The sequence below is a fragment of the Onychostruthus taczanowskii genome, unplaced genomic scaffold (genome assembly GCF_017590055.1).
Source record: "Onychostruthus taczanowskii isolate IOZ18803 unplaced genomic scaffold, ASM1759005v1 scaffold9, whole genome shotgun sequence".
Taxonomy (NCBI): domain Eukaryota; kingdom Metazoa; phylum Chordata; class Aves; order Passeriformes; family Passeridae; genus Onychostruthus; species Onychostruthus taczanowskii.
In genome coordinates, this window is record NW_024506993.1 from 11075164 (window position 1) to 11102862 (window position 27699).

The following is a 27699-nucleotide window of genomic DNA, read 5'->3' on the forward strand; positions in this document are numbered from 1 at the left end:
TGTTTACAGCGCCCGCCGTGCCCGCCCCGCCGCCGCTGCCCCTCGGCCCGGCCCGGCCCCGCGGCCGCTCCTCCGCTCTCCGCGTCAATGCGGCGCCGCCGCCCCGCGGCCTGGCCCGGCCATGGACACCAGCGACTTGTTCACCAGCTGCAAGAAGGGCGACGTGAGCCGCGTGCGGTGAGCCGGGCCGGGGAGCGGGTCCCTCGCACCCGCCGCTGCTTTAACCGCTCTGGTCACCGGGGCGAGCGGGGCCCGGCCTGTCGGGGCGGCTCGGCCTCGCCGGGACGTGTTCACCTGAAGCTCGTCCCAGGCCTCCCCAGGGGGCTGTCGTAGCTTTGGGGCTCCCCAGGGGGGAGTTTGTTTCTCGTGTAAAAATGCGGCTTGTTTGGCCCCGAGGAGCAGCGGGGCTTTGCCGGGGCGCTAGGGTTCGGGTGAGGTGTGCCCGGTTCCGGCAGGTGTCTGAGTGTCAGACGGTCACTGCGTGCTCCTGGGTGTGGATGCTGCCTGTGGCAGTGTCCTTGCACAAGGCTCCTCTCCAGCTGCTCTTCTTTACCGTTGGAAATGGTATTTGCGTTAGTAGGAAGCAGGATCCCTGGGACGCAATCGTCATGGAAATGTTTAGACGCCCTGTGCTGTAGGCTGCGGGAGTATGTCTGAGAAATATGGGGATACTAAAATTTCAGGTCAAGTTTCCTTTCCCATCTCAAAGCAGTGCAGCTTAACTGCAGTGATTTCAGATCATGAGGCAGATGGGCTTGTTTGCAGGGTGAATACAACGTTCAGCGTTTAGAACAAGCTTTTTCCCTGCATCTCATGGTTTGAATCTAAAACTCTTCTTCACCCGTTTATCCTACTTGATTCTTCCCTCTCTTAATGTGTGATATGCTAGGTAATCAAAACAACCTCTGTTTCAAGGTAGTTGCTGGTGGAGGGTAAGTGTGCTGGTAGATACGGTCTGGAGAACATTGTTACCTGTTGTGATTGTGTTATAGGCAGCAAATTGCAGGTTTACTGCAGAAAGAGGGGTCTGAGGGATGGTTTTACAGGGTTTTAAGATGACTTGTATAGTAGTGGTGGAGAAATGAGCGTCTGAGAGTGCTGTCAGAGCAGGGGGGACAAATTGACCACATGGGACTGAACAGAAAGGAGCTGAGTTGCTTGGTGTGTTGAATGTGTTTAGAGGAACCTGAAGTTTGAGACAACAAAGGTGAAGGGAGTGAAAGAGACGAGTCATGTGGTAGGTGATAAAAAACCAAAACTCGAGAGTCTTTGTGAATGCTGAGAGGGACTTTTACATGTGGTTGTTGCAGTACAGGCTCTGACAAGAGCCAGGCTGTGCAGGAGATTTGTCTGTAAGGCAAAGCTTAGCTTCTAGAGGTGTCAGAGAGGGAGTGTTGGCAGCATTGGATCCAGCCTAAACCTGCAGGACAAGGAAGTGGCAGGATTTAAGAGCAGTCTGGAGTGACACTGATGTTGTTGCAGGAGGGGGAGTCCAGCCTTGGCTTCATAAAATTGGCCACTTACTTGTAAGCATCCAGGCCGGGAGCATTGCTGGGGAATGTGAAGGTACTGCAGAAGTACTCAGGCTTCTTTTGAGATTGCTGCCCTGTTAGAGATGCATTTGATTGCCCTCTTTCCCCATGTGCACCACTTAAAATTGAAGGCAGCTGCCAGGCCATGCTGTAGAACACCATTCTTTGGGTTAAGATTTGGCTGATGCCCCTTCAGCCACAGCTGACAGTTCCCCAAGTCCAGTGCAAGGTCCTGTCATACCTTTGGAAGTTACTCTACGAACTTGAAGTTACATCTGATGATGTGACTGAGTGAGTAGCTGCATGAAGTTATAACTTTGCTCTCTCACTTTTCTTCCAGATACCTCCTTGAACAGCGAGATGTGGAAATTAATGTCCGTGATAAGTGGGACAGTACACCCCTGTGAGTGCTGCAGCCTGGAGCACTGGCTGGGTGGGGGGTAGGGCCTTCAGAGCTCCTTTACTCTCTCTGCATCAGCAGCCATGAGCACTGTTGCAAAATGTCTTGGGTTCTGCTTTTTTGGAGCTTTGACTATGTAGTTCTGCTTCTCTTCCCTGCAGGTGCTGTGGTAAATGTGTCTGTGTTGCCCCATTTGACTGGGGCTTGCTGGAGTGATGCTGACAAGTGGGCTTTTGTGGCCAAATTACCTGGATTAAGCACTCTGCTCTTGGCTAGATTAGTCTAGATTAGGCTCTTCTCTCACCAAAGTCTATGGCATTCTAGCATGTCTTTTTGGGTGAAAGCTTGGCGTGGTAAAATGCCAAGTGACAGTGGGATCACAGTCTGTGTGGCAGTAGGTCATGAGGAATCCCCCTGGAGGTGCTGAGGGATGTGCTGTGAGCTTGTTACCTCCCCACAGTTCCAAAGGACATTCAGACATCTGCAAATGTCTAGAGTACAGAGAGTATTTAGATTACAGAAAAACTTCCCAAAGTAAAGGTAGACTAATATTTGGCTGCTGCAATGCATTTTACAGGATTCTCCTAATTTGTAGGACAATTTCAGGTCCTTGTGAAAGAGAATCATGAAAAGCTTAGACTGTGAAAGAGAAAACAAAACTCATTGAAGTAGAACTTCAGGGGGTGGATTTGCTGCACACGCAGTGTGGGTGCTGTTCCCTCCTTGGCATAGTGTGCAGCAGCCAGGCTGACAACCGAAGGAGCAAGGAGTGGTTTTGAGAATTCAGCGGACGGCTGAGTGCCCATGAAATGATCTCCATTAAAATGAGGATGGATTTGGCAGCTGGTGGTGCAACAGAAGATGCTGAACCCAAACTGGGACCTTGAGATCTCCTTGCAGTGCCTAGGATTTCTGGGAACAGATCCTGCTTAGTCTGTTGCTGGGAGCAGGCTTCTGTGCTGTTTGGTAGCGATTCCTCACTCCTATGAGGAGTCATCTCCCAGGCTTCTCAGGGATGCTTAGTGCTGTGATCTGTATGTGGTGATGTGCCAAAACACTGAATTTTTCTTCCTACTGCATCTCTAATTTTCTTTCTCTCGTTATTGTCAGGTATTATGCCTGTCTGTGTGGACATGAGGAGCTTGTACGTTATCTTCTAGCCAACGGTGAGCAGGTCCTCCTGATATGGGTGCAGTGGCTTCCTCTGGTCCGTTGGGATTGTATGTCCTTCTGGCTGTCCCTTGTGGAAACTTCTTCTGTTACAACCGACCATCTGATCAGTGATCTCAGGCTACAGAGGGAGCCCTGCACACACCTTCATGGTCTTTTTTGCAGGCCATTTGCTGCTTGAATTTGCTTCTTGAAATAGCTTAAAATTTCTTGATTTGCTTGAAATCTTGAAAATGCACAGAAAGGAAAGCTGTCTGTGATGGCTCAAGGCATAATGACTTTCTAAAATGACAGCTATGTTTTGTGAGGGTGCAGTGGTGTTGAGAATATGATGATCTAAGAGTTGTACCTCATAGGGAGGATTGTCTGTGTAAAACTTTCTTGTACTCTACTGATAGCCTGGCTTTGTAAGCAGGACTTAAAAGGGATTTTGCTAATCTCAAACAAAGCAAGACCAATTTTTCAGGCCACGTGCCTGCCCATTTGGTTCTCAGCACCCAAATTCCCCTAGGCACTGGTAGTGTTTTGCCAGAGAAACCAGAGTGCAGAGTCACATCTCAAAAGTTTTGGTTCTCTGCTTCATTCTCAGCATCTTGACCAACCACTTGTGTTATTCTAAATAGGAAAATGCAAATGCCCTCCAAAATTCTAGCAGGTTCTAACCTAAAGAGGTTATACAAAGCAGAAATGCTTTCTAGGAGAAGTTTTTAACAGTTCAAGAAATGGTTGCACTCTTTGTTCAGTGAGATTTGTCTTCCCAGAACACTGCTGGAGCCATGCTAAGAGGCTTTTTACACAGGTCAGTTTAAACAAGTCGTGACTTCCTCAGAAAGGGATTTGTCTGTGGCAGAGCAGCTTTAGATTGTACACATGTGAGGGAAGCTCAGTTTTTGTCAGTAAGCTCATCAGCAGAGGGGACCACAGTGAAACATGTCAGCAGACAGAAACCATACTTGTTTAGTGACCATTTGGGGACACTGGAGAAGGATCTAACTCTGCCTGTTCTGTGCCTGTGGCTGTTTCACAGGAGCAAAGTGTGAGGCGAACACTTTCGATGGGGAGCGTTGTTTGTACGGAGCTCTGAGTGACGCCATCCGCCGGCTGCTGAAGGAGTACAAGCAGATCACAGCCAAGTGCATGAAGAGGGACTACTACGATGTGTTCCTGCAGAGGTGAGGACATGAGCATGGGCAGAGCAGCCCATCGGCCTTCCTGAGCTCTTCTGCATGTTCAGCATGTCCAGCTCTCTGTTCAGGGCAGCTTTGAAAGGCAGCTGATCAGTACCCTCTTTCATTCCTGGGCATGTAGAGTTCCTAAGGGGTGTTCCTCTGTGCCCTGAGGGATGATCTCCAGGTGTGTGTGTGCATAGCCTCCAGTGAGTTGGGTACAGACTCACAGAAAGTCAACAGAAAGGTGGTCTTTGTAATGCAGAAGCTCTAAGCTGTCATCCTTGATTGTCAAACCATAATCAGATCAATAAATCCACATCAACAATTTAGAGTAGTATATCATATTAAATATTAAATTTCAGACCTGAAGGTACTGTAGCTTGCAAGCTGAAATTTTCAACACTGATAAAATATTTCTCGTTTGTGAAACAGAGCACTTTAAGAAGCCTCAAACTGATTCACAGTGACATTGCTCAGTTCTTTATTTTTGGTTATTAAAATTTGTTAAGATACTTCTGAAAGTTGCCTGTCCCACATTGTACTAGAGCTCAAGTGGCAAGCTAACTTATTCAGGAGTAGAGGAATAGTTTCAAGCTTTTCTTCTTGCTGTTTCTCTGCCTTGGTAACTCTGATATTATTACAGACTTGCTGGTTGTTTTTTTTTTTAATTTCCCACTGGACTGACTTAGAGATGTTAAAATAAAACCTTGTGTTTTTTTGGGCTTTTTTTGACACTGGACTGTTAATAAGTCGTAAAAAAATCTAACAATCATCCCAGTACTACAGTGTCCTAATTCCTGAAGCTGTAGGAAACAAGGGGAGGAAGGAAACTCATTTATCTGAGTAAAATCAGATTCTGTGTTCCAGGGAAGTAGAATTTTGCAGGGTGATTTATTACTGCCCTGGTGACTGTGGCTCAGATGTGCAGGGTTGAGCATACATCATCTAAAATGTGCTGGTTTGTGCTTCTCATTCAGGTAGACCTTGTGCTAAAATTGAAACAAAGGGCAGCAGTTGGGGGGAAAAAAGTAAAAGCCTAATGCATCTGTTTGGTTTGGGGCAAGACACTTAGAAAAAAGGGTGTGCTAGTGGCAGGAGATTGGGATTGGCATTCAAGACTCTGACAACATCTCTGTGTGTGACTCCACACCTTTCTGTGCACCAGCCCAGCTCTCTAGAAGGAATATGATGCTTGATGTCCGCCTGATTTGACCTCCTGAGGATGTTTGTGAGGATATATATGCAAGGAGTGATGGGCATTAGAAACACAAACACTGGTGGTGGTTGCTGTAAACTCTAGAAGCAGCAGTTTTGTTTTTTTCCTTTAGAAGAATGAAGGTATGTGCGTGCAGGCATAAGCGAGGCTCCTCCTCGGATGTGGTAATTGCCTGCATTTCATGCCTGTCACATCCTTCCTTCTTCTGAGGGTGGGCATCATCAAGTCCTCATCTATTTGTTACATGGTTAAAGCTGCACACTGACGTTGCTCAGAGAGCAGTAAAGTTGCATCTTACTTTGCAGCAGAGTAGTTATTTTTGAATGTATGTAATTTTGCAGGTTTTTTTTTTTTTGACATCTGACAATTTAAAAGCAGTAGTAACTTTTGAAGATGTGCTTGGCGGCAACCAGTTCCACTTTAAAATCTGTTCCCAGTATTCAGGTGTTCACCTAAGACAGGAAGATTTCATTCTCCAGCCTCCCTGTTGCACTAACAAAACTTCTTTGAGTTATGGAAGGGAGTGAGATGTCCCACTCCTGTATGTGAAGCACCAGCCCCCATGCTGGCCTTCCTGTTGGGCAGGGAAGGACTGCAATGCCCACGGATATTTGTTCATTTAGCCCTAATTGTACCACGTTCCCCACTAGCATTACTCCGTTCTTTCCTTTTTCATCCTGCAACGAGTTTCCCTTCTCTCTGTTCCTCACAGATTGCTGGAGCAGGGTTACCAGAGTGACATTGTTTTCATCGTCCATGGCAAATCCTTCTGTGCCCACCGCTGCATCCTCAGCGCTCGCAGCGCCTACTTTGCAGAGATGTTTGAGACCAAATGGAAGGGGAAAAACATGATAGTGTTGAAGCACCCACTGGTGAGCAAGGCTGTGCTTCCAGTTCTTTCCTTTCTTTTGCTGTTCCAGCTGGGTGAGGAAAGTGAGTTTGAGGGTTAACTTTCACAGTGAATAGCTCCTGAGGCTCAGAATGACCCTAGTTTAGGAGAAGGGCTTGTGGAGGCACTTTATGCAGTAAAATTGCATCTTTTTCAGATAACAAAAAGCTGCATACCTTCCCTTTGTTCCCTCTGTCATGGACTCAAACATATCTTAATTAATTGCAGTAGCATGTAGCTGTTACCATCTGCCAGCTGCATCATGACCCCTCTCTGGGATGAGTTGAGTCTGTCTAATTCCTAGTGGACAGGTGGTCTGTGGTGAAGACATCACCTCCATAATTGGCACTAATTGAGCCCCTTTTGTTGCCTTTCCAGCAAGAGCTAAATAGGCCATAAGTGCATTCCATCCATTAACCACCAATACTCTGGAACACATTTCTGTAACTTGACTCTGGCAGTGCAAATCCTCTTGTGACAAACATAATTCCAGTTTCTCAGAACACTGCTCTCCTCTCTCTTTGTACAAGTCTTTCATCTGGAATTATGAAGATGTGGAAATGTTTATGATCAGTAAAAACCTAGATTTTGCAGAGCCTGTTTTACAGCTGTGTCTTTTGAGTTTATCCATTAGTCATCATGATTAGTATCAGTTAAAACAGTGAGGAGCTGTGTAAGCCAGGTGGAGTGGCAGCATTAGTTATGTGAGGAGCAAGGAAATCATCATGTGTGAGTTCTTACTTAAAGGGGTTTTTTTTCTTACTTGTTCAGGATCATGTTTCTAACTTACTGTTAAATTCATGGTGATTCCAAATGTAACTTTTTCTTGTTTTGTTTTAGATTAACCCAGCAGCCTTTGGAGCTCTTCTGCAGTATCTATACACAGGTAAATGACCTTGCCCTCTGGTGTTTGTTTACATGGCTGTCTGTGCCTCTGCACTGAGTGGCACAGCCTTGCACTCAGCAGTGTTTGGGTGCTTGAGTTGCCAGTAAATCCTCTCTGCTGGCAGAAAGGGAGAATGTGAACAATCACCAGCTCTTCCAAGATGTTTGTACCTTTTGCCAGTTGTTGTCCTGCCAGTAATTATACAGTCAATTAAAACCAAAATCAGCTTAGGTTGATTGGTTGGATGGATTTGGAGACTGTATTTTTGACTTAAGGAAGGAAAATCTGTCATCTGGTATAACAGCCTCATAAGGTGGTGAAAAGCCAGTTTCCCATATAGGACATTTTCAGTTTGGCAGACCTGAGCAGTGTGTGCTGAATGCTTTGACTACTTTCTAGTATTTTTTTTGAACAGAAGTTGACCCTAAACCTTTTATGAAAATACCCAGTGTTGTTTTTTAGGCATGCTAAATGCAGAACTGTCTCAGGCCAGGAGGTGGTGCCAGAAATTAACTTGTCCTCAAGGCTCTTCTTTTCCAATACAGTGTGTTCAGAAATGTCCCTTGCCACATTTCCAGTGATTGTAAAAGATCCTGGGAAGAAAACTTGTGAGCCTAAAGTCTATTCTTACCCAAAGCCAGATATTCCATGGTGACAGTCATGCCTGCTGCTGTTGTTTTGGTGTTTTTTGATTTTCTGAGGGAATTAGACATGTTTTGTGTAGCCTGTTTGGTCTTTGGACTCTTGAATGAAGCTATTAGGGTAAACCCTGGAGAGTGGAAATGTGAGCTAAATGCCAAACTGTTATTGATTTAAGTGGTGAGTGGTGGTGGAATACGAAGTCTTAGCTTCTTGGACTGAGTTGTAAGTGGATGCTGAAAAGTGAGGCAGTGTATCTAATTACTAAATTTCTGTGCTGTGAAGTCTTCCATTCTTATTTTTTGCCATTTTTATGCCTAAATCCTGTGGATTAAGTGAACTGACTGCATTTCTTCTTGACAGGTCGTCTGGATATTGACGTAGAATATGTCAGTGATTGCAAGAGGTTGGCCAAGCAGTGTCGGCTGCAGGACCTCATCGATGATTTGGAGACCAAATGTAAAAAAGTCTATGAATTTGGTAAGCATTTGACTTTGCTGTTGTCTCTGCTGTACCTGTGTGCCCTTCCAGGGAAAAACAGGAAAGTGTGATGGTGGATGTTTCATGGTCCTTGGGGCTTCTGGAAAATGATTCTGTTGTGGAATTTCCACGTTTGCATGATAGTTTTCAGTCATGGCCTTTCTGTAGGGCAGCTGTAGTAGTTTCTGGCACATGCATGTTTATAATTTACATAGAATGCTTTCTTTATAGTAGAGCAGCTATGGCAGCAGGACTGTGCCATAGTTGCCAGACATTCAATTGAGCATGGTGGAGTATATATTGGGAAGTGTCTTCCAACACGGAGCTTGTTTAAATCCCCAGAAAGGTAAAATGTGTACAGTTAGAAGCTATTTTCTGCATTTATCTGACCCCTTACCAAAGTAAAATATTTCATAATTGGCCCAGAATGGGTGCAGAGGGAGCTAGAACTCTTTTTTTAAAGCAAAGAAGTATTTCTGAAAGCATGTGTATATTAGTAACACATGGATGTGCCAAGCCTTAAATGAAACAGTCCTCTATTTAAGGACTTTTTGTTATCCAAAGATTATTGTATGAAGACCAGCAGTTGGAGTTTATCATTCATCTCCTTAGCTCAAGCTAATGCACACGTGAAGAACAATCAGAACAGCACAAGTGGTGTTAGTCACGAAGCAGAAAACATTATTGGATAACAAAACCTTCAGCCTGAAAGCTGCTGAGTCTCATTCTGTGCTCTGAGTTAACTTCTTTGCTTTAATCAAGTTAATTTTTTTCTGAGAAGAGACTCCAGTCTATAGCTTAGAGGCAATAGCATCTTCTTCCCTGATCTGAGAGGCAGGGGTGCAGCTGTTCCACCTTTTCCTTTTGAATGTGAGTTGTGATTTTTCAGCCTGAAGTTGCAGGACATAATTGATAGAATACTTCTGGCTCAAGAAATTCCTTATGTGCAAATCACATGGAAGGTATTACCATGTGCAGGTCTCCCTTCACACATGAGTGTTTGTTTGGTGGTGCTGGGGTACAAGATTACCATGCTACAGCTGTTCCCATGTAGACCAGGGTGCTAGTCCCTGTGGAAGCTGTGTCACAGGTCTTACTTCTGCTGTGTAAACACAAATGTAAACATGGACCTGAAGAGATTAGAAATGCATTTCTTGGTATCTACAAAAGCTGTAAGGTATCAGTTTGTATTAAATAAGTGGCAGAAAAAGGGAGTGGTGAATGAATATAAAATAAAAGCTACTCAGAAATCAGGTAACAAAATTATTTTGTGTCATCTTTTGATATCAGAGTAATTCAGTGAGATGCCAGAAATCTGGTTTTTTCTTTTTATCTTTTCCTCCTAGGGTCTAACTGAGACATTCCACTTTAATCAATTTAATTAAAATCTCATAATATATTGTGGAAGGAAAAGAAGGTGCTTAAATCTGTGAACTGCAAAAAAGCTGACTTCTTGGTGGGTTTTCAGATGGAAAATAATGAAGTAAAGTTTCACGTTAGTTGGAAGTTGTAGATAAAAGCACCACTTGGAAATACAATGGCACTGGACAAATAATTTAACTTTTTTGTTCTTTGGGGAGGGACCAGTTTTTCAATTTTGAGGCCTGACGGAAGACTCTCAATAGGTGGTTTAAAGCACTGATGGAAATACTAGTCTTGATTTTTATTTATGACAGGTTGAATTCAAACAAATGGAACAGCTGTTAAAAGTTTGTTTCTTAAATCTCATGTGCAAGCCAGGAAAACTTGATTCTGCAGAAAGGCGTGTATGTAAGATTTATAGAAGTTAAAAATTTGGAAAGATCTTAGATCACATCATGTCTGGCACTTGACAAAGCGTGTCTGTTTCTTTGAGTGTTTTAGAAACCTGTTCCAAGTGCATGCTGTGGAACAGACATCTGATTCAGGTTTGCAGAGCAGGGTCATGTGTTGCATCTGTATTATGAAGTTGAAACGAGAAAACAAGATGAACTCGAGCCTCTGCAGCCCCACTGGATAATTGCAGTGTCTGCAATCTCATTATCTAGAGTTAATCAGTATTTCAAAAGCACTTACTATCTTGGCATGCACAGACAGTAGTACAGGAAGAGGATGACCCAGTGCCTTCTCTTGTACCTGAGATATATTTGGGTGTGAATGCTTGCCTGTTTTCCCCTGTGTGTATATTGTGGCTGTAAAAGGAAAAAATTATTACAGTGTTTGTAAGAGCTCAAACAATTTGTCCAGATTAAGCCATAATCCTTCCTGTAAAAATGCATGTATTAGAAAATAAATGTTCTGCAGTTATTTCAGCAAGTTTTAGGCCAAAAAGGGTGAGAGCAAGGTTTGAGATGCTTACTGTTGTAGCAGACACTTGATATGCAGAATCTGTGTTTATAGCTAATCATGCCATTGGGAAGAAGATGCATCTCAGTGTGAACATTTTGAAGGTTTTGGGAGTTTAGTGGCTCTTATGTTTTTTGTGGCTCTTATGTTTTGTGGTACATTGGCTCAATTTAACCAGAAGACTGTAAAGAAGTATTCAGCAGGAAAACCAAGGCAGCTGATACATTGGTAGGTGATGTTCAGTGCTGTACAGCTGTGCTAGACTGGGAAGAAATCCAGTCTCAACCTCAACCACAGTTTGGTTATTCCCTTCAGCTCCTTGCATTGTTTATGTTGCTTTTTTCAGAAACCCCTCCATTCATCTTTCTTGCATTCCTCTTTCATGGTCCCTGCTCCTTGCTGGCAACCAACAGCTTATTCCTATTTCGCAACTTTGATTTTTGTTGTCTCTGTTAGGAAAGATTTTTGAGTGATACCAAATGCCGTGCCCTTGGATTTGAGATGCAGTGTCTGAAGAGATTTGCTTCTTAGAAAAATCACTGTTCTTCTGTGTCACTGGGAAAGTGCACAGATGCTCTGTGGTTCCCAAGAGAAGAGCTCTTTGCCTTGACTACTGCTTAAAACTTGCTGAGTCCATTAGCACTTACAGAGCCTGACCTGGTGACTGTTACAATAAATACTACAGAAATACAAATTTTTCTCTCTGCCATGAAGAATTTCTAATTGCAAAGTAAGAAATTTCCTTCTCTCATGCTGGTGTGTAAGTGATCTGGGCTTTTGGGGAAAATGCACTCAGTCTGGTTTGTGTTGGTGCCAGGCCTCCTCTTAGCTTATTTACCTGGAGGTCACCTGAGAGTAGCATTTTATGCTAATAGGGCAGCCTGTCTCCTTGCTGGTGAGCTTTGTGTGTAGCAATCGTGGTACCTGACTATTTTGTACTGGTAGATTATTCTTCCCTTTCCAGAAATCTTTCTGGGATATGCAGCCTATGGAGAGGTACAGTGGTGGCATATTTGAAGGGTGCAGCAGTGATGTGGAGGTGGGTGTGGAGATCTTGTTTTGTGGCACATCGTGGTCTTGTTTCGCCCACGACCCAGTGGAGTCATCTGATGGAGCTCATGTAATGCTGTGCAAAATGTCAGGAGAAATGAGGTCTCAAGGTGGCGTGATTCACCTGTGAGGGGTTTTAATGTGGTGAATCATACCTGTCAGAAGTTCTTCTGAATGCTATGGAGTTAACTCTGTGTCTCTCTGGCTCCCAACAGTATCTTAAAGGCTTCCTCAACACAACTTTGCATTTTCCAGTGGTGCTCTATCTTTTTTCACATGCTTCTTTGTATGCCAGGGACTCCTGAATGTCTTACATGCTTCAGTTCTTCCCCCAAACCATGCTGACCTGGGAACAAACCTCAGGTGATGGAGCAAGGCAGCCAAAACAAGAAAAGCTGTTCCAAGAGTGGCATTTATCATAGTGGGTCTGCTTTGGGCTGCCACTCGTTTGAAGTTAGGGTTGGCTTCTCTGAGCTCTGCAACAGCTTTGGTCATAGCAAGATCACTAAAGTATGATCATGTATTTTGCTTTCCCTTCAGTGGGCTGTTTTATTGTGTAGGCTGATAAGACAAGATGGGAAGACACATTAGGTCTGAAGAAGGGAAATGAAATTGCTGAATCTGAATGGTCTGTTTGAGCTCTTTGGTAGTAGTGATGCTTAGGTCAGGCATGTGCAGGAGTCTGGGTACTTTGGGGTCTTTGTGATTTAGGGATCTATAGATGGAGAGTAGAGGACAGATTCATACCTGCTGAACTTACTGGCTAAACAAGAATAAATCCTTGTGTTCCTTGCAGTGAAGTCAGGATGGCACAGCTGAAGTGAGAGCCAGTGAAAGCACGTGACAGAGCAGAAAGGCGTGGAAGCAGATTAGTTTTTAAAACTCCCTGGCATGGGTTTTGCCTTAGGTGACACTGTCATCTCTAGGCGTGGTTGGGAAGGCAGTGTGTGAGTGGCTTCTGCAGGGATCAGGGCGGCCTGATCCGTGGTCCTTAACTGTGATTGATGACATGGATTCCAAAGAGCAAGTTGAGCTTGAAATATGCTTGTGACAACTTTGTTTCCCACAGCTGCTATTCCAGCACAAGGAATTAAGTGGAGGTTTGAGGAGAAACAACAATACGTGCATCCCCTTCTAGCCGTGCTCACTGGCTGCACTGAGGGGTGCTGAATGTGTGTGTGCATAGAAGAATTGTGTGTGTTTTGCAGTAAAAGCTGAACAGCAGTAATACTGGTTTTCCTGGCATGTCTTTGGTCTAAATGGAAGAGGATGTTTGTAGAGGAATTCAGGAATCTCTGCTCTTTTGTTTTTTTTGCTTCTTCCAGTCTCTTCCAAGCCAGGGACCTGTGTGAAAGTGCTGACGATTGAGCCCACAGGTAACTGCCGGCTGCAGGAAGATCTGGCTCTCCTGGCAGACTGCGCCCTGCCAGCTGAACTGCGGGTAGGGAGCACTTCTACTCCTCCTGGGCTCTGTGGGGCTGGGCTCTCTGCTCACTTGTGTCCAGTCACATCATTGCTAAATAGACTTTAGTGTGCTGGCTTGTTTCCTGGTGCTCCAAATGCTGAAAGGCTTTTATCGCTTGGAAATGCTGTAAAATTGTGTAATGAGCCTGTCAGTGTTGGTCTTTCCCCTTGGATGTTTCCCCCAGCAGGGATCTTGGTAAATAAAATCCTTTCCATGTGGTTGGTGGGGATTTCCCTATTAAATACAATGGGACAAGGCCTCCAGCTCTTCTCTTTGCCATCCATCTTGAGAATTATAAATGTTGTAGCAGCAGACATTGGAGCCCTGAGAGATACCTAGGTGAAGGATGACTTGCTGGGCTTGCTTGCTAGGAACTTCTTGAGAATTGGAAATGTTGTAGCATCAGGCATTGGAGCCCTGATACCTAGATACCTAGGTGAAGGATGACTTGCTGGGCTTGCTTGCTAGGAACTGACACATTGCAATGATGGGATGCTTCCAAACCCTGAAAATATTTCCAGCAGAAATGTGAGTCCCTCTGAAGAGATTTTGACTGGCAATAGGTCTGCTTTTCCCAGCTATGTCTTGTCCCTCAGAAATAGCCCCAGGTTGATGGTGACTATGTTAAAATGCCATCGTATCATTAGTTAGGATCACAAATGTGGATCTTCTCTCCTGTTTGCAGAACAGGATAATTATTAGTTGTCTTCATTCTTTCTGCATCTGGTGTTTTCTGTAGTATCAGCAGATTCATTTGGTCTTATAGATGTCCTTTTTTGTCCTCTTTTTTATACCAACCACAGTATTTAATAATGTGGACTCATTTTAGGTGGCTGCTGTGCCCAGAGGTTGAATGACTGAGTGGTATAGCAAAGTTGTATTGCCTTTTCCCTTTCTGTCTCCTGCCAAATAGACCTGCCTGGTGCAGAGTATGTGTGTGTCTGTCTGTCTGTGTGTGTGTACATGGATAAGGTTTCTTACCTTCATAAGCCAACATGTTTTGTGCTGGCTATTTTCAGATATATTTCACTATAGAGGGAGTTTTTTTCTCCATCATGTTTACACCTACCAGTTCAGAAATCTTTCCTGTGTAACCTGACTCCTCCAAATAACTGCACATTTTTTTGTAGCTTTCAGTATAGTTTTCTGTATGTTTTCAGTCTTTAAAGGGAGGTGATACTATAAGTAAGCTTCAGATTACCTCCCCAGGAATTAAAAAAAGGATAATGGGCCCCAAAGTAGTGAGATTTACATATATTCTAAGTCACTTCACAAATAAAAAGAGTAGTTCCTGTTTGATTGCTTGGTTCCTTGATGGCATACTCCTGTTAAGGTGTCCTACAGTTAGAAACACTTTCCTTCTTAATTCTTTCGTGTAGAATAGGAGCTGAAAGGAAAAGAGGAAATTGGAACAGTGTAGTAATCATCTGACAGTGCTGTGAATTGTGAGCTGTGGTGCTCTTGCTGTGTTCATAGATTGGAATGAAGGCAGCATTAGAGTTATTACAGCTGTACAAGAGAAGCTGAAGAGAGCATGGGCACACACACCTGCTCACTAGGGAATTTGCGTATCATGCACATGTGTGGGTGCTTTGTTTAAGCCTGAAAAATTCTAAAATATTCCAGTTTTTCTTTCTCTAGGTACTTTGTGTGTTCCTTTTTGTTTGTTTGCCATTTATCTCTTGTTCTAATGTTTTCAAAGAGTTAAATTCTATGAATTGGGTATCTTTGTTCTGGGACAGAGGCATTGCACATCCTCATTCTTGCGGGGTTTGCTGCCATTCAAGGAATAGGATACAAACTATGTAACCTAAAATGTCAGGAACAAGTGAATAGTCACACTCTGACATCTGTGTTTTGAAGAGAAGCATACTTCCCCCCCACCCAGCCTATGCAGAACAAAATAGGTATTTGTCTTCTGGATAAAAGCCAGCATTTCCAGAATTTGGTAAGAAACATTTTGAGCTGCTGCATGTCATGTAATGCCATATTATATGAAATGGGGATGTGTTCAGCTTTCTGTTTCAGTATAAACAAATAGTTTGCGTGTAATGTCTTTGATACTGGGGTGATGTATGAAACTTTGTGCATTTCATTTTCGTGGTTAGTGGTATCTTACATGACTAAAAAATAATGGATGTTTGATATCCAATTACAGCTCATTATTATTTTCTAGACTGAGAACTATCTATTCTTTGAAATCTCAAACACATTTATAATTCTGGTACCTTGTTTCTCTTTCCTGTTTGTGCTTGAAAGCCTTTTATTTTTTCCCAGTTTTTCCTCTTACAAGTGTGGTTGTTGTCTCTGTTTTGTTTTAAAGTAGTAATGGCCAGGATTTTTCTGTCCACAACAGCTGCTTCCTCAGTTTGTTGCAATAAAATTTAGCAGTGACAGATTTAAGTAAAATACCATGAAAAGCCAGGCAACTGTAAAAAACCATGTGGCTTTCCACTGTCTGCCTGGTTCTTCATGTCTGCCAGGTGACCTCTGAGTTACAGACTCCAGGGCTTCCAGTATGTGACGCTGTAGGCACATGGTTTCCTTGTAACTGTTTTTCAGTTACCTTTTAACTGAGATCTTATGTTCCAAACCAAGATGAAATCAGACTTAAAGGATCAGAGTTTGCCATGAAATAAGTACTGTTCTTTCCATTCATATTGACACGTGGTGTGGCTGCAAAAAAGAGACCATATGCCACTTTGGGGATAAAACTAGATCTTGTAATGCATAGGAAGAACAGTTTGAAACAAGTAGATGGGTTCCTCTTGTCTGTCTGCAGCTGTGTACGGTGCTTGTCCAAGGCAGTGACTCCTGTGCTTTGCTTTGCCTGTTTGGCAGAGGCAGATGAACTGAAATATTTACAACATGTTGCCAATTTAGGGTTTTTTTTGTATCCCGTCCACTTGCATCTGGTTGTGAACTGCTAATCTCTTCGATCACCACCCCCTGTATTTTGTTGTAATTTATTTACAATTTTCTTGCTGAGATAATCTGGCCAATGTACAAATTGCTGCCACTGATTTTTTTTCTATGTTTTTGCCTCCAGCAACATTTCTATTTAAGCTCTAGTAGGAAATTTGCAGCAGCAAAGGCTTGGTCTTCCATGTGTGATGGTGGAGAGTATTCAGAGTATTTCTATATGGTGATTGAGTTATTGTGAAAGTGTTTGGACCTTGTAGGCTGGACTGTGTTGTGCTCCTTGGGCAGAATACTTGACTTTGGCAGCTGTGCTTTGCCTGGACAGAGGCCCGTGAAGGAGGTTGTATGAATAGGGGTGGTGGGAGGAATAAGCCAATTTTCTGCAGGAAGATCCTGAAAAGGAGATTAGATTCCTCAAGCATGACAAGGGAGGAGAGTAGAAGTAGTAGAGACTTAAAAGGGGAGTAAAAGGGAAAATTCTGCAAATCCACTTCATGCTGAATAGGAGAAACAAAGACATGAACCTGCTTTTGTGGTAGGAATTGAAAATAACCTTGTAAACCTGAGCAGCAGAGGTGGGGACCAGGTAAGGCTAGAAGCAGGAAATTGAGCCCAGAGGAATTTATAATTCAGGAGACAAACTCTGAGACAAAACTCCCATATCCATTCCAGAGGGATAGACTCATTTTAGAGATTTACCTTTGGGCAATGAAAGGAGAGGAAATAAAGGATGCACCTACGAGATGTGGCGTTTATCTCAATTAAAATTCCTATGCCACATAGTGGCATCTTGTCAAAGTTTGTTTCTAGGTTTGTTTTACCTGTGATGTGCCTGCAAATCTGTAGTCTTCAGATTTCTGTCAGAATTTGTAGGAGAGGACATGGAAGCTGTGGGCATAGGGTGGGCAGAGCAGCAAGGCAAACAGAGCAGGCAGTTGCATCAGTTGGTGTTTGTAACACTGCCACAGAGTGAGGCTGCAGATCCACACACCAAGGACCAAAGCCGTGAAATATGAGACATGGACAACAGTAAAATAGCAGCCTGGGGAATCTACAAATGGGACAATTTCATCTCGTTTTGATGAGATGCTGCCCTTTGTGTCACAGCTGTTGCCCTTTGTATTGCAGCTATATAAAAAAAGAGGTGATAGATCAGGTGGGCAACATTCCTTGAATTGCTGCATCTCTTCTGGAACAGGAGTCACCCAGGGGAGCAGGACTGCAGGAGAGAGGTGCTGTGGAGGGCCAGCCTTACTGCAACAGCTTGTGCATCATTTACATCCCTGGGCTTCTCCTGTGGTTAGGAATGAAAAGCTGCCAAGCGTTGCTGTGGACAAAGAGAGTGGTAGAGGGGTCCAGATTGCCATGGTCAGTGGTGGTGTGAGCTTTTGCCAGCTTGGTGGCATGCCACATCTGAGAATGTGTTTTGTGAGGAGCCTCACTGAGCCTGGCTGAGAGCTCCCACCCAGTGTGTTCCAGTCTGTCTTTGGTCAGCTCAGGAGGGAGGAGTCATCTGGCTCCTCAGTGGAGCTGGAAGCCCTGTTGGAGGCAGGTGGGTTGGAAATGGACAGTCTGCTGTTGTGAGTCCAGTCTTTATTGTCAGCCCAGGGTTTTCCTGGGTGCAAACTTGGGATGTCATTTTCTTGGATGAAAGACAGCAGGAATAAGCTGCTTATCCTAGGTACCTCAGGGAGATGTTTATGGAAAGCAAGAACCAGGGGAAACTTTTGTTTCCAGATACTGTTTTGGCTACATGACTGTGGATATAAACTTTTTTTTTCGTTTTTGCAATTAAATTACACTATCTAGAATAAGGTGAAAGGGAAAATATTTGGAAGTGTCACTTTAAAATAACATAAGGCAAACAGGCTTTTTTTTTTTGGTGTGTGCTGTCATTGTTGGCATGTGGGATTGGGTGGAGGTGTGTTGTTAAAATAATTCACTTGAGTATTAATACTGCAACAACACTATCTTTGGCTGCAAATCAAATAAAAAAAATAAAATGTGCTCTAGCTATGTTGGATTATTCGAGTGAGGCAATAATTGTAGCCAGACCATTTCAAACTGGTGTATACATGGATGTAATCTCTATGTTATTACATGTATCCAGTAAAAGGCTGGTCTTGAGCTCCAGTATGCTTATGATACCTCCACTAGGAAGTAAACTTCACCTCCATGTGGTTATCTGCCTTGTTAGATGGCAGAGAAACACTTTCCAAAGGAACTTGGAGAGTCAGGAAATTGCCATGGATAAAGGAGGCAGCTGTAACTTGTACCAGGAATATCTCTTAGAAGCAGTGTGAGTTCTTCATTTCCTGACATTGGAATCTGTGTTTGGAGCAACTCTGGTGCTCTGCACTGTGCTGAGAGAATAGAGGGATGGCATTTTCTGGGAAAACATAGCAGTCTGAACTTGGGACCCTGAGCTTGTCTAAAGCAGGAATGTTAAAGGAAGGGTTTTCTGGTGTCTCTTCCTAGGTTGGTTTTGGGGAGTTGCCATTTGACAGCACTGACAACTTCAACAGCTGTCCCGACGTGTGTTTCCGGGTGGAAGATTACAACTTCTTGTGCCATAAGGTATGTGCTTGTGCTGTATTTCCTTCTCTCTTTTTGCCATGAATCTAGGCTGCTTGTGTCCCCCATTCCTTCTATGATGGATACACTCTGCAGAAGCAGCATTGATTCAGCTGGAAAACTGCATTTAAAGCATTTAACAAAGCAGCAAAGCCTGCTTTTCTTGCAGAGTTGTGGATAAATTTATAAATTCAGCTATGGCATTCACAGCTGCAAAATCTGCTGCTGCTGGCTTTTGAGTTCAGTGTCTGGAGAGAGGAATGTTTGATCTGCAGATGAGTAGCAGTAAGAATGAATTTTGAGATCCAACCTCAACTCAAGGTCCTGCCCTAGTGCCATGCTAATTTAGAATCTGTTGAGTTCACCGTTTGTGTTTGTGGTTCTGAGGGTAGGCATGTATAGAATAAGGTCTGGAAAAATATTGGAGATAGAGCTTCAGAATGTAGAGAAAATCAAAATTACGGAGTCTGAACTTCTGAAATATCTTTGAGTTGCTGTGACAGCTGGTTGGTAGTGCCCCTTGGTTTGGTGCAGTGAGCAAAGTGTCAATGTTTTGGTTTTTCATTCCTCTCCAGGCATTTTTCTGTGGTCGCAGTGATTATTTCAAAGCCCTTCTTGAAGATCATTTCAGTGAGAGTGAGGAGCTGCAGACACAGCCCAGCATCCCTGTGGTGACTCTGCACAACATCTCAGAAGACATCTTCATCCGGGTCCTCTACTACATCTACAGTGATGATACAGAGGTGAGGCCAGCCGTTGGTCCTTCCTTCAGTGCTGGTGAGCTCTGAGGGGTTTTCAGCAGTATTTTTCTAAGTCTGGAGCAGGGTCTGTGTGTATGTTCTTAAATTTCACTGACCTACTCTGCTACTTATCTTTTGTCTCAGAAATCCACATACTGGGATATGCTGTTAGCCAGGCAGGGTTGTAGTTCATGTGCATGATGTTCAGGAAATCCATGGTCTTTTGTCCCACAATAAAAATGTAGAAATTGAGTTGCATGCTGTTTATTGCCATGATAAATACAAGGCTTTGCAGCTTTCCCTCTTGGGCTCTGTGGAATGATAAGGGAAGCATCTGCCAGTAGATGGCAGATTGAACACATTGGAGATCTGGATAGGTTGAGAGATTCTGCTTATTTACTCTTGGCAAATAACCTTACTTAAAGCCTACTTTTCCATTTGTAGCAAGTTATTATTTCTACTGTTATTTATTACTGGGGTGGGCAAAGGTTCCACTGTGAGTCCAGTGCCTTGCTGTGCTCAGTATTGCAGGCAGTAACAAAATAGCCCTAACCCACTTAGTTTTCAGCCTGGTGGAAGATGCAGCAAATCCCAGCGTTTAATTCGCTTCCTGCTTTGGTTTTGTGGCAGATGCTTTCAGCAGGTCTCACTGCAAGATCCCAGAACACATTCTGCCATCAGGGCAGTGACTGGAGATGCTGCTGCCCCTGCCAGTGTCACTTCCCCCAGGCAGTGTTTGTGCTCTGGGTTAGGTGCTGCATCCAGAGAGCACACAGCTGCGACCTTGTTTCTGCTGATCTGTTCACCTGTGGGTAGCAGTGAGGAGAGATGTGTTTGGCAGGCAGCAAGGGCAGGATTGCTACTGATATGTCAGAGAGCTGATCCTTCACTTGCCTGCACTCTTCCCTCAGCCACTTGCTGAAAGGGCAGGCAGAGAGGGAAAGAAGCTGCTTGAAGATCCTCCTGACCTTGTTCCCTTGCACGTCCCCAGTCTGTCTGCCCTCCTCGTGATGACTCACAGGAAGGATGTTTCCCAAGCAGCTACTCCTTTCCAAGGGGTGCCTCAGCTGCTGTGCCTGGGCCTGGGTCAGGAGGACAGACCAACAACAATGTGTAGGAGTTAAAAGGAATTTACTCATATGTTTCATGTGCAGAATGGTGCATAGTTTTGGTTTCAAACCGAGCAGCAAAGATGTGAGCTTCTGCAGAGAGTGCACCTGTCCTGAGAAACTACCAGAAAAAATGGTCAGGAAAACAGGAATATAGCTCAAGTTCCACATTTACATGTGGAGTGTTCTCCCTGGTCTGTTGTTCTCCAACCAAGTATCAGCACTCTTAATTCCATGTTTTTCTTTGCAAAGGATTTATGGTGTCTCTTTGCCATGCAGTAGTGTTTGCAGTTATGGGGAAGAGGACATAAAGAGTCCCAGGCACAAAGACAAGTTGCTGCTCACAATACTTGTGTAGGCTCAAGGGCAGTTCTGGGAGGAATGTTTTGCCAGGTTTGTCTTTGATGAAGCAGTTGGGAGCTGCAGTCATCAATACTTGTGGTTCAAGCACCTCCAACTCCTAAGGTTTCCACAGCTTATGGAGGGACAAAGCAGCACTTGGTTAATAACCCCAAGCACTTTGTTACCCCCCTGTGCATACATAGCCCTCGTGGCATGGCTCTCCTGCATCTTGCATTCTTCTGCCCAGCTGCTGCAGGGTGTTACACAGCTGGGTCACTTGCTGGGAGCTGTCTCTCAAAACACAGGTGCAGACAGCTGTGGGGGAAGAAAAAAAAATCAGTTGTTTGCAGTTGTCAGAGTGAGCAACCACATATATAGATGTGCACAGCAGTGTATTTGCTGCTTACTGGTTATCAGGAGAGTGGACCAGGCTGCACCAGTTATCATTCCTCCATCCTGAGCAGTGTGTCTGTAAATGCAAGGAGGCCCTTGCCTCCTCCACAGCCAGGGCATGCAGTGTCTTGCAGATCCACTGTTACAATGGATGTGGGTAACTGAGCTCTTTGCAGTTCACATCAGCAGGAACAGAGAGAGACTCTAGTTCCAGGTTAGTGACGCATATGGCTGACAAAAATAGGATTTGCCCGGCCAAGGGGAAGAGGCTGAGTGAAGCTGGAGGTGGTGTCTCCAACGTTACCTACAGGTTTTTTTTATCCTCACATCACTTCCGAGTACCCAAGAGGGAAATGGGAAGGTGGTTCTCTTGCTCAAGAGCCTTAAAATGTTAAAGGCTGTTCACAACAGTTTAAGTTTTTTGGTCCATTAATTTAGTCCATTCTGAATGCATGTTAGAGTTCCACTAGTATTTGATGTGCAGAATATGTTCTTACCCAGTTGGGCCTCACCTACAGTTTGTGTTCAATTTTCTGTCCTTGAGTGTACCCCCCATACCAGAGAGGTTGTGCTGGCTTTTAAGAGAATTTTGCATATTTTTCACAAAATAGCGAGTCCAACAATATAAAATAAAACGGGAGGAAGAATGTGGGGACAACGTTCTGTGCCCTGCCAGCCTCTTCTGTTTGTCTCTTGGAAGTATGTCTGGTAAAAGTGACATGCCACTGTCACATTGAACGTTTTTTAGCAGCCAGGTGCACTCGGGTGTTTCAGCACTGCCCTGGGGTTAGCTGCAGCATGAGAAACTCCCTGCTGCTCTTTAAATTCCTCTGTGGTAACTGAGTGGGAGGCGCAGCCTGAAAGACAGAGCTCCTGTCTCTCTGTAGTTAGCACTTGTGCACTGAAGGGCCAAGGAGGACATTGGTTTGTCAGTGACAGGCAGCATGCTTGGGACTGGGCAGTAACTCCCTGTTCCGTGCACTGCAGCTGTCTCCAGAGAACGCCTATGACGTGCTGTGTGTGGCGGACATGTACCTGCTGCCCGGGCTCAAGCGCCTCTGTGGCAGGACCCTGGCGCAGATCCTCGACGAGGACAACATCATCAGCATCTGGAGGATTGCAAAGCTGTTCCAGCTGACCCGACTGGAGGACCAGTGCACTGAGTACATGGCCAAGATCATCGAGAAGGTACTGGAACACTCCCCATGGCAGTGACCACCTGTGCCCGTGTATCTGAGCCATAGAGACAACAGACTGAATGGTTGTACTTTGGTCTGTAGTTAATGGTTGTCCTCTCTGGGTTAATGTGCTTCCAGGAAGTGAGTAGCAGTTAAGTAGCAAAGCACATGGTGAGTTAGGACAGAGGAGGAGGAGTGTGGCAGTACCTGATGTCACCACAATAAGCCGGATTTTGGTCCCTAGCTAGCACATCCCTGTAGAATGTGGGGTGAAAAGGTTGTCCAGAAAGCTTTGCAGGTACCAGCGGCAGGTGATTTTCACTGAACTTTAAGCCATTGTGCCCAAGTAGCCATGGTGTTGCCTGAATACACCAGCTACAGCCTGGAGAAGCCAAAGGGGTGAGTAGGAGAGCTCTATGCAGGAAATGTTTTTCAGTGTTTGCTGGAGGAAATTCTTCCTGGCATAATGCTCTATATAGGAAAAATCAATGTGACCTCTAATCTCCTCCAGGATGACAAATCAAATAGTAGGGGTTTGCTCAGTGGATAATTTGCTGTCGAGCAGCAAGAAGTAATGAATTTAACACTGAAGTTTTCTTTATGGGGTTCAATTTAAGTGTTATCCTGAGTGCTTGCAGCTTAGACTCAGGACTCGTGGAGAAAGTTGCCATATGGAAGGATAAACCAGAACCTATGAAGGGCTTTTATTCTGAGACAGATCTTTATAAATGGCTTGTGCAGTTCAGATGGGAATGTAACATTTTCACCTGCAGCTTGAAAGGTGTGAAATGATTTTTGGTGTGAGAAAACAATGAAGGAAATGGTTCTGGGGCTGTTACTTTGTTCAGTGTATAGCTTGGGAATGACAGACACATCCGCATGTACCCAGATTCTGGGTTCTGAAAAAGGATTTAAAAGATGTTGAGTATCCCAAGTAATGATCAGGATAGGGCTTTGCTTGTGTGTTCCCTGTTCTCTTGCTTGAGTGGGAGTCCTTGAACCCAGAATTGGCAGTGTTTCTTCTTAAGGGTGTTGGCACAGACACAGCCACCCAGCTGATGTTCAGACATCAGTGGTTGCCAGCATCCTGTGGAGATGCACTGATGGCAGCAGGGAGAGATTTTGGCAGTGTGGTAGCAGATCAGAGCTCAGCAACCTGCTGTGCCCAGGCACAGTTCAGTAGCATAGACAGATGGAAGCTGCCTCTCACCCCTGAGCTCACCACACATTCCTGGGGAACCTGCTGCAGAATCATTCATGGGTGACCCAATTCTGTCAGGTTGAGTGCAGAGCAGAGCAGCTGCTTTGCTGGTAGTGATGGGCCTCAGTCAAGGGAGAATTGTAATCTGTGGCTCCCAGTTCTGAAATGGGCACAGGCACCCACTGGCTTCTGTGCTAGAAGACATTGCACAAGTGTCTGGCAACATCTCCTGGTTCCTGCCGGGGAGCCTTTTTGGGAGGAATACTGTGTATGTGCATGTGCTCCAAAACCAGAACCAGGGATGCTTAGTTAGAGGGTGTTACAGGGCAGTGTTGGAGGTGCAGATTGCCCTCAGCTGAGACTTCTTATTGTTGGAGTATTGCTGTCTTCTTCGGGTGGATGGCAGGATGCATCTCCGTATGGTGTCTGTAGGAGGATTTGGGTCTCCATGTGTCCTAACTTTCCTTTCTTTTCTGTGGGATCCTTTAACAGTGTCTGAGACCGTTATCCCAACCCTTTGCATCTCTTTACCTGTCCTCTCGTATTCCTAATGGTTCTCTTGTCCTTCTGGTCCAGCTGGTGGAGTTGGAGGAGTTTGCAGCTGCTGTGAAGGAGAACGCAGAGGCCGTGGAGGAGCGGCAAGAGACTGACTCCATCCCTCTGGTCGATGACATCCGCTTCCACATCACCAGCAACGTGCAGACTTACAGTGCCATTGAGGAAGCCAACCAGAAACTTGAAGCTCTAGAAAACCTCCTGGCCAGTATAGGGCTCGAGTGCTGATGTGTGCAAACCCTGCCTGTCATAAGCAGCCTGCACAGCCCTCACTGCATTGGCTCGGAGTGTGAGAACATCTGAGTCTGAATGTCCCACTTCCCATTCTTTGTCCTCCTTCCCATCCACCTTCAGGCATGGTTTCTTTTTAATTTATTTGTGTCTGGACATTTGCATTTCTGGTTTGTGTTTGGTTTTACTTCGTTTTTTTTTTTTGTTTCTCCTTTCAGAAGTAGCTCCCAGAGCTCAGCCTGTCAGTAGCTGCTCCTTTGTACAATACACTGTGGAGAGGAGACTGTGAGCTGTTGGGAATGGTGAAGGAGCTGTTCTGGGGGCTTCCTGCTGCCTGGGGTTAGAACCCATCCCATTATGTGGTTCAATACAACACACTTCTGAAACTGGGTTATGCCAGAAAATTCGTTGAATTACCAGCAACAGAGGAAGAAAACTGGATTAAAGTCTTAAGTATATGGGAAAGGAGGTCAGCAGTGTCACTGTCAGCATTATAAGACCGGCAGAACTGGGCAGAGCTTCCCTAGTGGGACAGAGAGGTACTTGGCTATGTGGAAGGCACTGTCTTCACGTGCTATTTTAGTACTTAGATGGAAAAAAACAACAACAAAAAAAGTCTTCCCTAGCTTTTCATTGCTTTGAAGTGCTCAGAATTTAAAAGCTTTGCTTTCTGAACTAGCATCTTTGGGAATACAGTAGAGACCAGAATCCTTCCATTCTTAGAAAGCAGTAGCTTTCAATGCACAAAAGAAGGAAGAGCAGCCCTTTATAAGAGGGAATGGAAACACTTTCTTCTTGGAAACAGCACTTTTCCCTTTATTTTTGTCCATTGTGATAGGGCAAGTCTGACTTGCTGGTGGGTCTGGGAAGAGAGGTCACTGGAAATCTTTTTCAAAAGGAAAGAGGCCTTTGGGTCTCTCATGGGGCTGCTGTCCCACTCTATGACCTTCTGGCTTTGCTCAGCCTTGAGCCTTGTAGCTTCATTGTTCTCCAGGAAATTCACTGTCTGTACTAATGAATGTTTTTAAATCTGTATTTTGCAGGAGGTCATGTTATCTCATGTTGTCTGTCTGGATTCTTAATGAGGGCAATGGTGTTCCTTCTCCTTGGCACTAACCAGCAGGTGATAACCCTGCATAACGTTGCCTTGCCAAACAGGCTGCCCTTGGAGCTGTCTGTCTCTGGAATGGTGTGTTGGGAGAGTCTCCAAGGCTGGGTGTACTTTCCCATGCTGTGTTTTGAGGGGGAGAAGAAGCATTGAGTGAAGCACGTGCACAGGCACTGGGCTGCTGTGACCATCTCATAGAATAATCTTGGTCACTTCCTGAGGCAAGAGCTTGAATATATTGTGCCAGAGGTGCTTTTATTGTGTGATGTGGGAACTGGGCAAGGATCCCCTGCAGCTTTGGGCTGTTCCTTTCTGTAATGGTGGTGGTGCCTCTCATGGCTAAGGAGTTAGGAGATCTGGGATTTGACAGGGACTTGCTTCAGGTGTGGATGTGTTGGGAGGATGGGTTTTTTCTTTGCTAATCTCACCAGTGAAAGACTGATACCCCACAGCAAGCGAGAGCTGCAGCCTCACTGCCTGTTCCTCTCCTGCACTGAAGCTGTTGGCAGGTACATGCACAGCCTCTGGGCACCACCTGCACTAAGCAGGCTGCACTCACTTGTGAGGAGGGGACTCTGGGCAAAGTCTGGAAAGCAGACTTTGGCAAAATCATGTGTCAGGATTGAGTTGCACTTAACAGAAGCTGTGGGTAGAGCTGGGGTGGGGGGAGCATTCATTGATATTATTGAACCCCAGATGCTTGTGCACTTTGTCATCTAGGTTTAAGTGGTGTCTCTTGCAGATCAAGTCTCTGGGGCAGAGGATGGTGGTGGCAGGGTGGTCAAGCAGCGTGTGCTTCAATTCTGTTTGAAAACCCTTGTGAAGAAGTGCAAGGAGTTGTTGTGAGGATGGAGGATGTGTCCCTCCACAGGAGTGTGTTGCTGCAAGGAAACAGGAAGCGGCAGGAGTGTCCTTCTCTTTGGGACAGTGACATGGAGAGGAGCTGTGCATGTCTTCTGTGATTTGTGGAATGTCCCTCCATGTCCACCTCTGAGCTCAGTGTGTCTTTGACAGGATCACCAAAGAGCCAGCACAACTGAGGAAGATACCCCCATGAACTCGGGGAGGGTGAAGGGCTATCAAGGAAGCTTTAATATGAAGTCCCATATATTTTGGAGAAAGAAGGGTGAAAGGAGAACTGCTTGTTTTCTTGCTGAGTGGAATGTCAGGCTCATGAAAATCTGCTACAGAAACCAGCAGCTTAACTCAGTTCAGTTCCCTTATGTTTCTCCTCTGTGTGTGGCTGAAGATAACACTGAACATAAGCAGGATGTTTAGTTTATCATATCTCTTCTCCTCCTCCAGCAGAAATTCCGCTTCTGACATCTTAGCAGTTGGCTTTCCACAGCAGTGGTTGTGGCAGCCCACGGGGCTTGCACAGAGCCACCAGAGAACAGGACGTGGCCTTTGCCTCCTGCTTGTACTGAGCGAGATGCAGGAGCAGGATTATCAAGGAATGTGCTAATGCTTTTCTCTGCAGATGCCTCATCTGCTAAAGCAAATGGACACTGGCAGTGGGCAAAGCAGGAGGAAGGCAGAGGGGGAGCAGCAGTGCTGGGAAGCATTTTCCATATGGCTGCTCTTGAATAATTCCATTCCTGCACCCTTAAGTGTGGAGCAAGTGAGGCTGCAGTTGTACATGTGGGAGAAAAGGTCAGCGTGGCCTTTTGATCTGCCTCCCCAGCAGTGCAAGTCCACGTGGGCTTCCAGGCAAATGCCTCATCTGTCTGTGTGCACTTAGTGGTCACATCTGTGAGGCCTGTCAGATTGTCCAATTACTCGGGATCCTTTAACTCCCCCCCCATCCCTTTTGGCAAAATAGGGCTATCCAAAAGCATGCATAAGCAGATGGTCAGCATGCAGGCAAGCTCTCTAATTAAGATGAGCCAGGACAAAACTTAGATTTGAATTCACTTTATTCTTGCTGCAAATAATTTTATCACAAAATAAAAATCTTATGATTTTTCTTCTGTTGCCAGTGTCCTTTGTGTTTTGTTGACTCTGTCCTTTTTATTTACTACTACCCACTTGCTGAATCAAGAAGATTGTAAAATTTATTAGAGCGACATTATATTTAAGAAGAAATGTGTGCACGTGTGCAGCAATAAAATAGTTTATTTCACTA

The 27699-nt window shown here is 44.8% G+C and overlaps 1 protein-coding gene across 1 annotated transcript; it reads left to right on the forward strand.

Annotated features, from left to right (window-relative positions):
- Positions 1 to 27699, forward strand: ABTB1 (ankyrin repeat and BTB domain containing 1). Its single transcript, XM_041425562.1, has 12 exons — positions 1 to 177; positions 1873 to 1935; positions 3043 to 3098; positions 4130 to 4274; positions 6200 to 6359; positions 7217 to 7262; positions 8265 to 8381; positions 13082 to 13197; positions 18622 to 18720; positions 19293 to 19460; positions 22289 to 22489; positions 24257 to 27699. Exons 1-12 carry the CDS (start codon positions 122 to 124, stop codon positions 24461 to 24463), a joined length of 1434 nt encoding a protein of 477 aa, XP_041281496.1. The 5' UTR covers positions 1 to 121; the 3' UTR covers positions 24464 to 27699.